At 37.6% G+C, this 12,517-nt stretch overlaps 1 protein-coding gene across 7 annotated transcripts in view; it reads left to right on the top strand.

Moving 5' to 3' along the window:
- The first annotated feature begins 1,523 nt into the window (after nt 1-1,523).
- The window catches only part of LOC106462398, a 32,980-nt gene continuing 21,986 nt past the window's right edge, over nt 1,524-12,517 (top strand). Inside the window, exons 1-4 of one of the 7 annotated variants that reach the window (XM_013922323.2) lie at nt 1,524-1,831; nt 7,516-7,578; nt 9,735-10,791; nt 11,130-12,500. In XM_013922323.2, the coding sequence (XP_013777777.1) occupies nt 1,670-1,831; nt 7,516-7,578; nt 9,735-10,760 (1,251 nt within the window). In that variant the 5' untranslated portion in view covers nt 1,524-1,669 and the 3' untranslated portion in view covers nt 10,761-10,791; nt 11,130-12,500. Of the gene's footprint in view, nt 1,832-7,132; nt 7,378-7,515; nt 7,579-9,734; nt 12,501-12,517 lie in introns of those variants that run through there. The other 6 variants (XM_022389649.1, XM_022389648.1, XM_022389647.1 and 3 more) reach the window with 6 other exon arrangements.

Below are 12,517 nucleotides of genomic sequence, written 5' to 3'. Positions count from 1 at the left end.
ATTATGAAGGTTCAGTTAGAAGATGGTTGACTAGAGTGTATTATGAAGGTTCAGTTAGTAGATGGTTGACCAGAGTGTATTATGAAGGTTCAGTTAGTAGATGGTTGACCAGAGTGTATTATGAAGGTTCAGTTAGTAGATGGTTGACTAGAGTGTATTATGAAGGTTCAGTTAGTATGTGGTTGACCAGAGTGTATTATGAAGATTCAGTTTGTAGATGGTTGACTAGAGTGTATTATGAAGGTTCAGTTAGAAGATGGTTGACTAGAGTGTATTATGAAAACACTCTAGTCAACCATCTACTAACTGAACCATTATGAAGGTTCAGTTAGTAGATGGTTGACAGAGTGTATTATGAAGGTTCAGTTAGAAGATGGTTGACTAGAGTGTATTATGAACCATCTTCTAACTGAACCTTGACTAGAGTGTATTATGAAGGTTCAGTTTGTAGCAGGCTGATTGGAGCTCCATGAGGTTGTATGATGAAGGTTTGAATTTTTTTGTAGAATCATTGTTAATATGTCTCTTGTCTTCTTTAACACCGTTTATCTTTATGGTGTATGGACTTTCTAACAAAGTGTGGTTGTATCGTGTAGTTATTAATACGAAGATAAGACCACACAGTAAAGAGATAAAAGTGGCAAGCAGATAAATATATTCTATCATATCATAGATTATATGGTTGAGTTTCTAAGCTATCTCACCATCGTACATTGTGATAAAAATTTTTTACTTTTGAACAACATGGTTGAGTTGTATGATATTTCACCATAGGATTTGGGTATTTTTAGAACTATTGATGTGTAAACTTGTTTTCCAAATGTTTTTTTTTTCTTCTACGTACATTGAAATACTCGTATTTGTTACCAAGAAAAAAAAAGGTTACTTAAAGATGTTTCGCGTTTAGCAACAAACAAACACTTCATGACATTTTCAGATACACAACGTTTGATTTCCAGCCTGGCTTGTAGATTGTGTGATCCGCCCACCAGGTCTGCCATAGTCTGTGAAATCTGTTTAACCAGACCCCACGCTTTTGTTCAAGATGGAGATGAAAAGGCCAACGCCTCAATTTGGGAAGAAAAAACACCAGAACGGTACAGTTCAGTACCGAAAAACGGATCACGATTTTTTAATGCCACGTCTGTTAAACAACATGTCGCGTGTTTGAAGCCCATTAACAATATCAGTGTCGTTATTTCTTTTCTTTTTTTTCAAACTGACGTAGAGGCTACGTCACACGGTGACGTCATGCCAAATGAAAGAAACTGATAACAGGCTGAACTACCACATAAATAAAGTTTCTTCGTGGTGTAGTTTTCTCTTCATCAAGTTTTTTCATAATTACATGAGACCGAGTCAGCAGTTTTCTGCGCGCGCACAGGGAAACCTTTAACTCCAATTTGTTTTGGTGCAGCATTATCGATCATAACTTCGAATCACGTGATTCGACAAAAATGACGTCATGGTATCAGGACGTTGCTGAGTTCGGAAGTGTGCCGCACAAACAAATAACCCGAAGTTGGCGCATTTCTTCGCGCCACTTCGATGACATCATCCTGTTTGTCAGATATGAGTAGCAAATAAATACAGGAGAGTTTGCACCCCTTAACGTCGTCAAGCCACGTTGGTTTTAGTTGAATGGTCTAGTGTTCCCCCGAGACTCGCTATGCCTAACGTCTTCAACGCTGCCCTGAAGAAGCCCTTGGTGGTGCTGGCTGTTCCTGGAATCTACCTGGTCTATAAAATCAACGAGCTCAAGAAACGTCAGCTAGAAAAAAACAGGAGGAAAGTGACAGAGAGAGAGTTATCTCATCTAAACCATAAAATAGTAAGTAAGCTCTTAACCTTAATTAAACGAAATATTCATAAATGTAAAAGCTTTGTTATAGACTTTCCATCAGTATGCTTATATCGCTATGGTAACCTGTATCAGTAGAATGAACTTGACACCTTGTTTTAACTATCCTTGTTGAAAGATTCTAATTTGATTGTTTGTATTTAGTTATTTCATTAATTATTCTGTTACCATTGGTTGTGATATACGTCAGTTAACGACTGTAATAGTAGCAAATCGAAGGCGTGATTAGATTGCAAATAATCCACAGATAATGTTTAACTAACTTTCTGTAGCTGTTGATGTCGGGAGTAAACTATTGCACCAATCAGCGACTGAGGTTTAAATTATTATAATAATAGACTGTGAATTACCAGACTTCTCTGCCCCTAAGGAAATATTCTACACAACGTTTTTCATATATTTGGTGCGTAGTCTGATTGTTAGTTTGTCCTACCTGTGAATCAGAAGATTCATGGTTCTCAGCTCGTTGTCGTAATAACGCGCGTTCCACATTTTGGGATTGGGGAGTGTGTGTGTGTGTGTGTGTTAGCTATAGAAATAACGACTAAATCCCACTATTCGTTTAGACAATAGCAGCCCAAGCGTTGGTGGTAGGTGCTGTTGACTGTCTTCCTTATCGTCTTATCAGTTAAAAATTAGAGACAGTTTATGTGGAGATGCTCTTTGTGTATATTTGAAAGAAATTCTAAAACATTAAACCTTGGAGTTTACAAGGACCAACATGTTATATATTCCATATATATATATACAGCTTCGTAAAAGTTCATTGTTAGTGGGTTTTTTTTCCTATTTTTTTAAAAAACAACGTTTATCAGCAGGCAATATCGGTTTCTTATTTGACGTATATAGTCCCGAATCTGTAAAATACGGGCACAAGTAAAGATCGAGCGCCTTTTTTTTTTCTTTTCGGTTTCAGCAAGACGAAGTTTGGAATTGGGGTTACGAATAATAGATCAAACGTCCAGATTGAGCGAGGTTTCTTAAGTCGTTTCACAGAGAAATAATCTTCTTACGACAAGCACCTGAAAGCCCTAATTAACCTAAGTTAAGAAACAGATTATATTAACTTATCAGAAGTATTTTTTTTTTACATTTATCTTGAGATATGTTCACCACCATCTCAACTTCGTACTCCGACATATCTTCTCGGATATGCAGTGAGCAATATGGTATCACGTGATTGAAACTTCTGGTGTTAGTCTGGTAGATGTGCGTGTTACGTGTTTCACGAGTTGTACTGATAATATGTTGACCTTTGACCTTTTTTTTTTAAACTGATTTAATTTCTTTTGTAAATTCACTTGTACGACCTGATTTTAATGTTTTAAGGGAAACGCATTTCACCTACATTCATCCATATAATTGAAGAAAAATATCTGGATCGTATTTATTAATACAGGTTGTTCATCGATCAGATAATAAACAAATCCAGTGAATGAATATATATATATATATGTGTGTTTGTGTATGACATATCATCTCTACTTCGCACACGTCACTTCCAGAAGTTTGAGAGGAATGTAACCCTAACTTGTTAGTCCTACAAACAGTGTAATCCTGACTGTTACTCCTACAAACTGTATTAACGTCGTTCATTTGCTGAGGTTTCAACAGCCGAGATAGCAAAATTAAAATCCCTCTTTATGTTTAATTGTCTTAATAGATGAAAATCGAAAAAAAAAACTTTATTTATTATTCGTGTGTCTGTTTTTCTTTTTCTTTTTTTAGGCTCCACTAAGTTCTTGTTTTGTGGTATAGCTGTGGCTGGCGCCTTCTAATATAGAGTCCAATCCTTCCCTTCGTTACGTCTGGAGTTTTCATCGTATTGATGTGTCGCTTCACATTAATCGAAGGCACCCTCTAACGGTGATCTGGTGGCAATAAGCAAGTCTTGTTTGTTTGTTTGAAGTTTTGCACAAAGCTACACAATGGGCTATCTGTGCTATGCCCACCAGGGTATCGAAACCCGGTTTCTAGCGTTGTAAGTCCGCAGACATACCGCTGTTCCAGCTATAAACAAGTCTGATGGCTTTTAAAGTAAAGTCGTTGACTTAAAATTGGACCCCTGTGGATCAGCTGTGTCTCTGAGGTCTTATGATACTAAAAACCAGGTTTTTAAACTCGTGGTGGGCATAGCACATATGGCCCATTAAGTAGTTTAGTTTTGTGTTTAATAACAAACAGACAAAAACGAAAACTATCCATTCTGAATATGCACTGAAATATCGCGTGCCTGTAGCTACTTTCTAATTGTGACCAGTCCAGGAAACAAAATCGTCTCATGTATTACTGGACACTAACATTTAACGAATAATTTCCATACTGCGCCTGCGCAATTCACGATGTATTTGTTTGTTTTTTTTGTTTGTTTTTTAGAGCTTAGCTATGGCTGTTTGGTAACTTCGGTGTTTTGAGAATGTGACTAACTTAAACTGCACTGTCAGTTTTTTCCTAGCACAAAATAAAATATTACACTCGTATGTCATAGAAATCTTTCTCTCTCTCCGTACTGGGCCCGGCATGGCCAGGTGGTTAGGGCGCTCGACTCGCAATTTGCGGGTCGCGGGTTCAAATCCCCGTCACACCAATCATGCTCGCCCTTTCAGCCGTGAGGGCGTTATAATGTGACGGTCAATCCCACTATTCGTTTGTACAAGAGTAGCCCAAGAGTTGGCGGTGGGTGGTGATGACTAGCTGCCTTCTCCTCTAGTCTTACACTGCTAAATTAGGGACTGCTAGCACAGATAGCCCTCGTGTAGCTTTGCGCGAAATTCAAAAACTCCGTACATAACAATCCCCCGGTGGGTCAGTGGTTAGTTTTGGATCTACAATGCTAAAACCTGGGGTTCGACTACCCGCGGTGAGCAGGTAGTCCATTGTGCAGATTTACGCTAAATCAACAAACACGTCTGCACATAATGTGGTGCTCCCCACCCCACACCCCATCAGTGGTACTGCGGCAAGTCTGCGGACTTATAACGCTAGAAACCGGGTTTCGAGACCCATGGTGGACACAGATAGACCATTATGTAGCTTTGTGCTTAACTACAAACAAATAAACATAACGTGAAATGTCTTTCATTTCTGAGTATGTGATTCTCTGTTCTAGTTTTACGTTAAATAGTAAAAAAAAATCTGGATAAAATACGGCTAAAACGTACTTTCATGCTGGCTAAATACGGGCTGAAACGTACGTGTGAAAAAAGCTGTGTTTTAGGGTATTTTAAATTTTACTACAATACCTAAAATATCCTGAGAAATTTATCTTGATCACAGAAATACTCTTTTAAACACCCACTTTAAGTAAAAACTTCAATTCATCATTGCCCTAGAGACTGCTGATAGCTTTCCTGTACAACCGGATAAAGGCATAAAATAAACTATTTTACAGGGGTCGTCCTTGTAACTTGTTATTTCCATTATCAGAGATACGAAGCATGCCGTTTACTTTAAGTGCTGTAAAATATGTGTGAACTTATGAACTGATTACCAACTTCCAAATTACAAAGTTAATACAATTTAAAATTCCTAATTTCCAAAAAAAAAAAAGACTTGGACGTATCATACGCGTTAGTTTAGAATCTGAAATATATTGCCTGTGTTGATCTATTTCTGTTTCATTCAACTGTAAATATATATTTAAGTGACTGAAAAATACTTGCTTTTATTAATCCCTTCTCTTTAAGTATATATATCGTATTTAATCACGTATGAAGTTATTTATAGCTGTACGAATGACGTCTGTTTATTCTCCTGGGTATTTTCAATTCATCCCGCTAAAATGAAAACTGACATAATGTTAGGACGGGAGTGGGAGTCGAGACCGTAGTTTTGTTGTTGTTGTTTTTTTTTTTTTACGTGCGGAGGATGGAAACGTCTTACGCATATTGGTTAATTCAGTTCAAGTCCCCCGCTGTGACAGCGGTAAGTCTTCGGATTTACAACTCTCAAATCAGGGGTTCGATTCCGGGACGTTGAAGCTAGTGAATCACTCGTGATGACGTCACAACATCTATATGAAGTCACATACGTCTCCAAGGAAACAGAGCAACTCGGATTTTTATTGCTACTTCATTCTATTAATCGTCCCACACAACAATTTGTACCTTCACTTATCAGTTTTCAACATTAACAACATTAATGTGGCTTTGCTATAAGAAAAACATACAGCTCAGTTCAGATTTGGCGTTTAAAATTTTATTCCATCTTTCGTGAATTCAGACAGATTGAATGTTTTTCTATTAACAATTTGATCTGTAACGACTAGTTGCATGTTCGTGAATTCAGACAGATTGAATGTGTTTTTATATTAACAGTTTGACCTGTAAGGACTAGTTGCATGTTCGTGAATTCAGACAGATTGAATGTGTTTTTATATTAACAATTTGATCTGTAACGACTAGTTGCATGTTCGTGAATTCAGACAGATTGAATGTGTTTTTATATTAACAATTTGATCTGTAAGGACTAGTTGCATGTTCGTGAATTCAGACAGATTGAATGTGTTTGTCTATTAACAATTTGATCTTTAACGACTTGCTGCACTTTCTAAAGGTCACAACAGTCGTTGGAAGATATATTAAGAGGTCTTACGATTCTGCGTGGCCTATTTATCGACCGGAACTGAGAAACTAGATTGAACTCGGACTAGATTGAATAACTTCTGGTGCAGTGTACAAAGTTTTTGTTTATACGCGAATTGCCATGAGAAAAAGTCACTGGCTGTCCTAAACCGATAGTGTTCTCTCATTCAAGGCACCTAAATCCTTATACTTTTATAAATGTTTCTTTACTAATCTGTTTGTATGCCTATATTTCTGTTTGTTTATATTGTGTTCGGTCTTTCTGCTTCATCTATACCTATCATACAGTTTATCTATTTTCTGAACCGCTTCCCCCTTTTCTGTTGTTCTATACACACCTATTTGTCTGTCTGTACCTTTCTATGCTCTTTGTTTTTTACGAACAAAAACGTGTTATTAATGTACTATAACGCTTCTCTTTTCTAGCCTCAGTGTTTCACATAACTAAGCCTTTTTCCGAGCAATTATTCACGTTTCAGTACTTCACTGATTACATACATACCGACATATTGCATATAAGCAAATAATAGTGTTCTGTACGTACTTTACTATTGCTGAATAGATGGTACATTAACATCCGGGACGTTGAAGCTCGTGAATCACTCGTGATGACGTTACAACATCTATATGAAGTCACATACGTCTCCAAGGAAACAGAGCAACTCGGATTTTTATTGCTACTTCATTCTATTCATCGTCCCACACAACAATCTGTACCTTCACTTATCAGTTTTCAACATTAACAACAAGTCTATAACAAGTAAATACATAATATTGAAAGAGGTTTTTACAACATCAACATCTTGTTATTCTCAACTTCATAACGAGCATAGGAGACAAATAAGCCGATCTCCACACATCAATTAAAGGAATAGATAATTGTGCCACAAAACTACTGGTGAACAGATGGAAATCATCTTTGTTTTAATTATGGTAATGTTTCTCCGGTTATATCAAACTTCTTAATAATTACTATGTTGTTTACGTTGCTGAAAATCAACTCTTGCTTAGTGAAGGAATACGTAATGATTATTAAGTACTTTAAATACCGTGTTTTTTTTTCTTCTTCAGGATAAACTGTTAGTTAAACTTGAGGAACATGAGCCAGAAGTTGCTAGGTCACCTGAAGAGGAGGTAAGGTCTTAAATATCTGTCATTTATAAGAAATAACAAAATGTCGTCTTTATCATTTTGTTTGTTTGTTTTTGAATTTCGCGCAAAGCTACACGAGGGCTATCTGCGCTAGCCGTCCCTAATTTAGCAGTGTAAGACTATAGGGAAGGCAGCTAGTCATCACCGCCCACCGCCAACTCTTGGGCTACTCTTTTACCAACGAATAGTGGGATTGACCGTCACATTATAACGCCCCCACGGCTGAAAGGGCGAGCATGTTTGGTGTGACGGAGATTCGAACTCGCGACCCTCAGATTGCGAGTCGAGCGCCCCCTAACCACCTGGCCATGCCGGGCCTAATTGCAACACAAAGTAGGATATATTTAGTCATTCAACACCCATGAAACATTAAAACAAGTTATTTTTTCTTGTTTATTATTAGATCGTTTTCTGAGCAAAATCTGTAATTTTGAAGAAGTTCGTAAAAAAACAAACAAACAACAACAGCTTTTCCTTCGTAGAAAATGTATATCCATATAGAACATCTCGTTTCTTTAGAGCGATGATCTAAAGGGCTGCTGAGTGTAGAATGTTTTTTCTAACCCTATTACTAACCAGCATAAAATGCCACTTTAACTATAAGTTCAATCAAGATTTTTTTTCCCGTCATCAAATTAAGGTTAATATTTAAAACAAATAAACTGGGCAGACAAAAATAAAATAAAACAACGCCAAAAATATTTTTTGAAGTAACTTGAATTCAAGATCTTATCCATCGGTTCTTCTAAGTATCGAATTACAACAACAACAACAACAAAAAATTGCACCCACCCTGATGGTTCAACAGTAGATCTGGGGCTTATAACGCTTCAAGTCGGGTTTCGATACTCGCGGTACAGAACAGATAACCTATTGTGCAGCTAGATGCTTAATAACAAACGAACAGAATTAACCTTTGCTGTCGACGACAGACGGTCACCTGCTAGATGGCTAAATTTTCACAAATTACAATATATTTTTTTATATTGATGTGCACATGTGTCACTGTCGTTCTTAGTTTATCTAGTTGATAATATGAACTGAAAATGGGAAAATTAATATAATAAATATTGGTTTTTGGTTGGAAGTTCGCGCAAAGCTACACGAAGACTATTTACGCTAGTCGTCCCTAATTTAGAAGTGACAGACTAGAGGGAAGGCAGCTAGTCATCTCTACCCACCGCCAACTCTTGGGCTACTCTTTTACCCAACGAATAATGGGATTGATCGTCACATTGTAACGCCCACACGGCTGAAAGGTCGAGTATGTTTGGTGGGACGGTGATTCCAACCCGCAGATTGCGAGTCGAGCGTCCCAATCACCTGACCATGCCATAATGAATGTCCCAGCGTGGCTTAGTGGTGAATGTACCTGTCTGTGAATTTAAATGCCCATCTTCTCGTCCCACTGCCTGAAAATCGCACTTCACGCTTTGGGTTCGTGGGTTAATGGTAAAATCTTACTACTAGCCAAAGTGTTGGCGGTGGGTACTGTAGACTAGCTACCTTCTCTTTTTGTAGTTTCATGTGAATGTCCGAAATTCCCCTTTTTTGTCTCAATCTTGTACCAATATTTCTCTTCACGAAAGATCTCTATCATTAGAATTTTCATTAAAGGCGTCATTATTCAATAGGTTTTCTGTAAATAAAAGATGCCTGCCCCCCGGGGGCACGGCGGTATGTCTGCGGACCTACAACGCTAGAAACCGGGTTTCGATAACCGTGGTGGACAGAGCACAGATAGCCCATTGTGTAGCTTTGTACTTAATTACAAACAAACAAAAGATGCCTACAGTTTTTTACATTAAAAAAAACCTTGAAAGACTTGGAAAAAATATTCGATATTTGAGATTAAATAACTACTGAGCACTAGTGAAAGAGAACTAGGGTTAACGTGTTGTTGTCTGCTTTAGTGTAAAAACACACATTCGGCTACCTACCTGCGCCCTGTCCGAACCGAACCACGTATTTTAGCTTTGTAAGTCTATAACCAATCGTTAATAGTGTTTATATAGGGTACTTTTATTTAATTTTGACCTTTCACTGCTAATAGGGAGAGCATGTAATTAAATAGACGAGGATATTTGTGTGTGTATTTTTCAAGTCTGTTGTTAACTCCACGTTTAACCGTATTACAGTGTGCCATCTGCATTAATGCCAAAGCTACCATGCAGACGTTTCCATGTGGTCACAGAGTGGTCTGTAGAAAGTGTTTCGTCAAGACCATCCAGATTGCTGTGTCGCAGCGGGTTCTACCTCTTCGTTGTGTGGTGTGTCGCACCAAGATCCTCAGACTTAAGCAAACCAATCACGGATGGAGCACTCCTCTTCCTCAGGCGAAATCTTTCGAGTCTGGCTCGCACCAGGAGATTGCGCTGTTAACACCAACGAATGCTTCTTCTGTTAACTTCGCTTCTGTCAGTGAGATGTTGAAGGAACCAGAAGGTGTCATTTCCTCTTCTATACTGCTTGATAAGTCGCGATCAAATTCGAAACCACCGATTCAGAAATACAAGAAGAACAAAATCTCGGTGGCAACGAACCCTCCATCTACACGTCGCATTCCACCATTAGGCCTTGCACCTCCAGGCAAGCCAGTCACCCGCTCACTTAAACCTGCTGCTACAAAGCAACATCAGCCTTGGACGAGAGACCCGGAACGCCATCTTTCTGCGAATAACGTAGCAATAGACGATGTACCACACTTGCCAGGAAAGGTCGAAATATTGAATGTGTCTATACGTCCACCTCCAAGACACTGCAAGCGTCAAAACCAGGTGTCACTGAGTCGCTCTACTATTCTCTTTCCCATTCCAGAGCACGAAGAACACGAGCTGATGCACGTGAAAGGAAATGTTAATAGTTCTGTTCGAAAGATACCCGCTCAAGACAAACCTGTTAAAACTTACCTGCCACGTAGACATAAAGTTTCAAAGCCGACCTGTCAGGATATCAATTCCGAGGAAGTAACCAAGCAACGAGGTAATAATGATCCACAAGGCAAGGCATGCAAGCATCAGAACAAGAGTCTAAAGTTTTCTAAGCCCGGCATCGGTCAAAACAAAAATCAACAATCGAAGATCATTCCAGAAAAAAATCTGCAGCGACCCAAAATGGACCCTTTCCGATTCCTGTTCAAAGCATTCAGACAGAAACTAAAATAACTATGTTCTTAATAATGCTAAAAGCAACAAGGTGGGTTGAATTGCTGTATAGAATAGCTAAACCATTTCGTCCCTACTACGGACTTAGAAGACAGCGACATCTGCAGGCACTTGTCACAAAAAAAATATATATTACATTTTCATCGAATTTGAGAATTGTGAATATGATTTATGATAATTTATGCTATGATATGTAAAATTTTGTTTATTTTGTTGACAAGAGTGCCTTAATTTCTTAATGTTCCAAAAATTAATTTAGAACCAAGACTTTTTTGTTTTTATTCGTGTTTTTGAAATAGCGAGGTTTATATCTTTTTTTCTTAACATTTTATAGATTTTATATTTATCCTCTCATTTTTCTATTTCTAGTCTTCCATGAGGCTAAACGACAAACCGAGCCTACGTCTTGTATGTAATTTCTGATTACATGTATCAGTTTTCTTCCTAGACTAAGAAGTATTTTATTATAAACATATTACGATTGACACTTATTTTGCATAGGTCTATATGTAACCGAGTAATTTTCTCTTCATATTCTTAAGTACGTGCTTCTGTTTGGAAAAAAAAAAAACAACGTTGGTGAGACTTTTTAAAACGCTGAAGTCTAGAGTAAACATTAAATACTGAAGTCTAGAGTAAACGTTAAATACTGAAGTCTAGAGTAAACATTAAATACTTAAGTCTAGAGTAACATTAAATACTGAAGTCTAGAGTAAACATTAAATATTGAAGTCTAGAGTAAACATTAAATATTGAAGTCTAGAGTAAACATTAAATACTTAAGTCTAAAGTAAACATTAAATACTTAAGTCTAGAGTAACATTAAATACTGAAGTCTAGAGTAAACATTAAATACTGAAGTCTAGAGTAAACATTAAATATTGAAGTCTAGAGTAAACATTAAATATTGAAGTCTAGAGTAAACATTAAATACTAAAGTCTAGAGTAAACATTAAATACTAAAGTCTAGAGTAAACATTAAATACTAAAGTCTAGAGTAAACATTAAATACTGAAGTCTAGAATAAACATTAAATACTGAAGTCTAGAGTAAACATTAAATATTGAAGTCTGGAGTAAACATTAAATATTGAAGTCTGGAGTAAACATTAAATACTATTTTGAAGTCGATTTTACATATTTGTGGGGGGTCTTGTAATATACCTTTTAAAATGTTTACGGTGTGACAAAGTAAAGACAATTTTGAAGGCAGCTGTACGTGTAAGCAGCTGAAGGATACTGTCAGATACTGCCAACAAACAGTAGATGTAGGTCAGCTGAAGGATACTGCCAGATACTACCAACAAACAGTAGATGTAGGTCAGCTGAAGGATACTGCCAGATACTACCAACAAACAGTACATGTAGGTCAGCTGAAGGATACTGTCAGATACGGCCAACAAACAGTAGATGTAGGTCAGCTGAAGGATACTGTCAGATACGGCCAACAAACGGTAGATGTAGGCCAGCGAATGATACTGTCAGATACTGCCAACAGTAGATGTAGGTCAGCTGAAGGACACTGTCAGATACGGCCAACAAAGAGTAGATGTAGGTCAGCGAAAGATACTGTCAGATACTGCCAACAGTAGATGTAGGTCAGCTGAAGGACACTGTCAGATACGGCCAACAAAGAGTAGATGTAGGTCAGCGAAAGATACTGTCAGATACTGCCAACAAACAGTAGATGTAGGTCAGCGAAAGGACACTGTCAGATACTGCCAACAAACAGTAGATGTAGGTCAGCGAAAGATACTG

Source organism: Limulus polyphemus, unplaced genomic scaffold (assembly GCF_000517525.1).
Source record: "Limulus polyphemus unplaced genomic scaffold, Limulus_polyphemus-2.1.2 Scaffold1157, whole genome shotgun sequence".
NCBI classification, from domain to species: domain Eukaryota; kingdom Metazoa; phylum Arthropoda; class Merostomata; order Xiphosura; family Limulidae; genus Limulus; species Limulus polyphemus.
The sequence above is the reverse complement of the archived record's forward strand: the minus strand, read 5'-3'. Positions and strand labels throughout refer to the sequence as shown.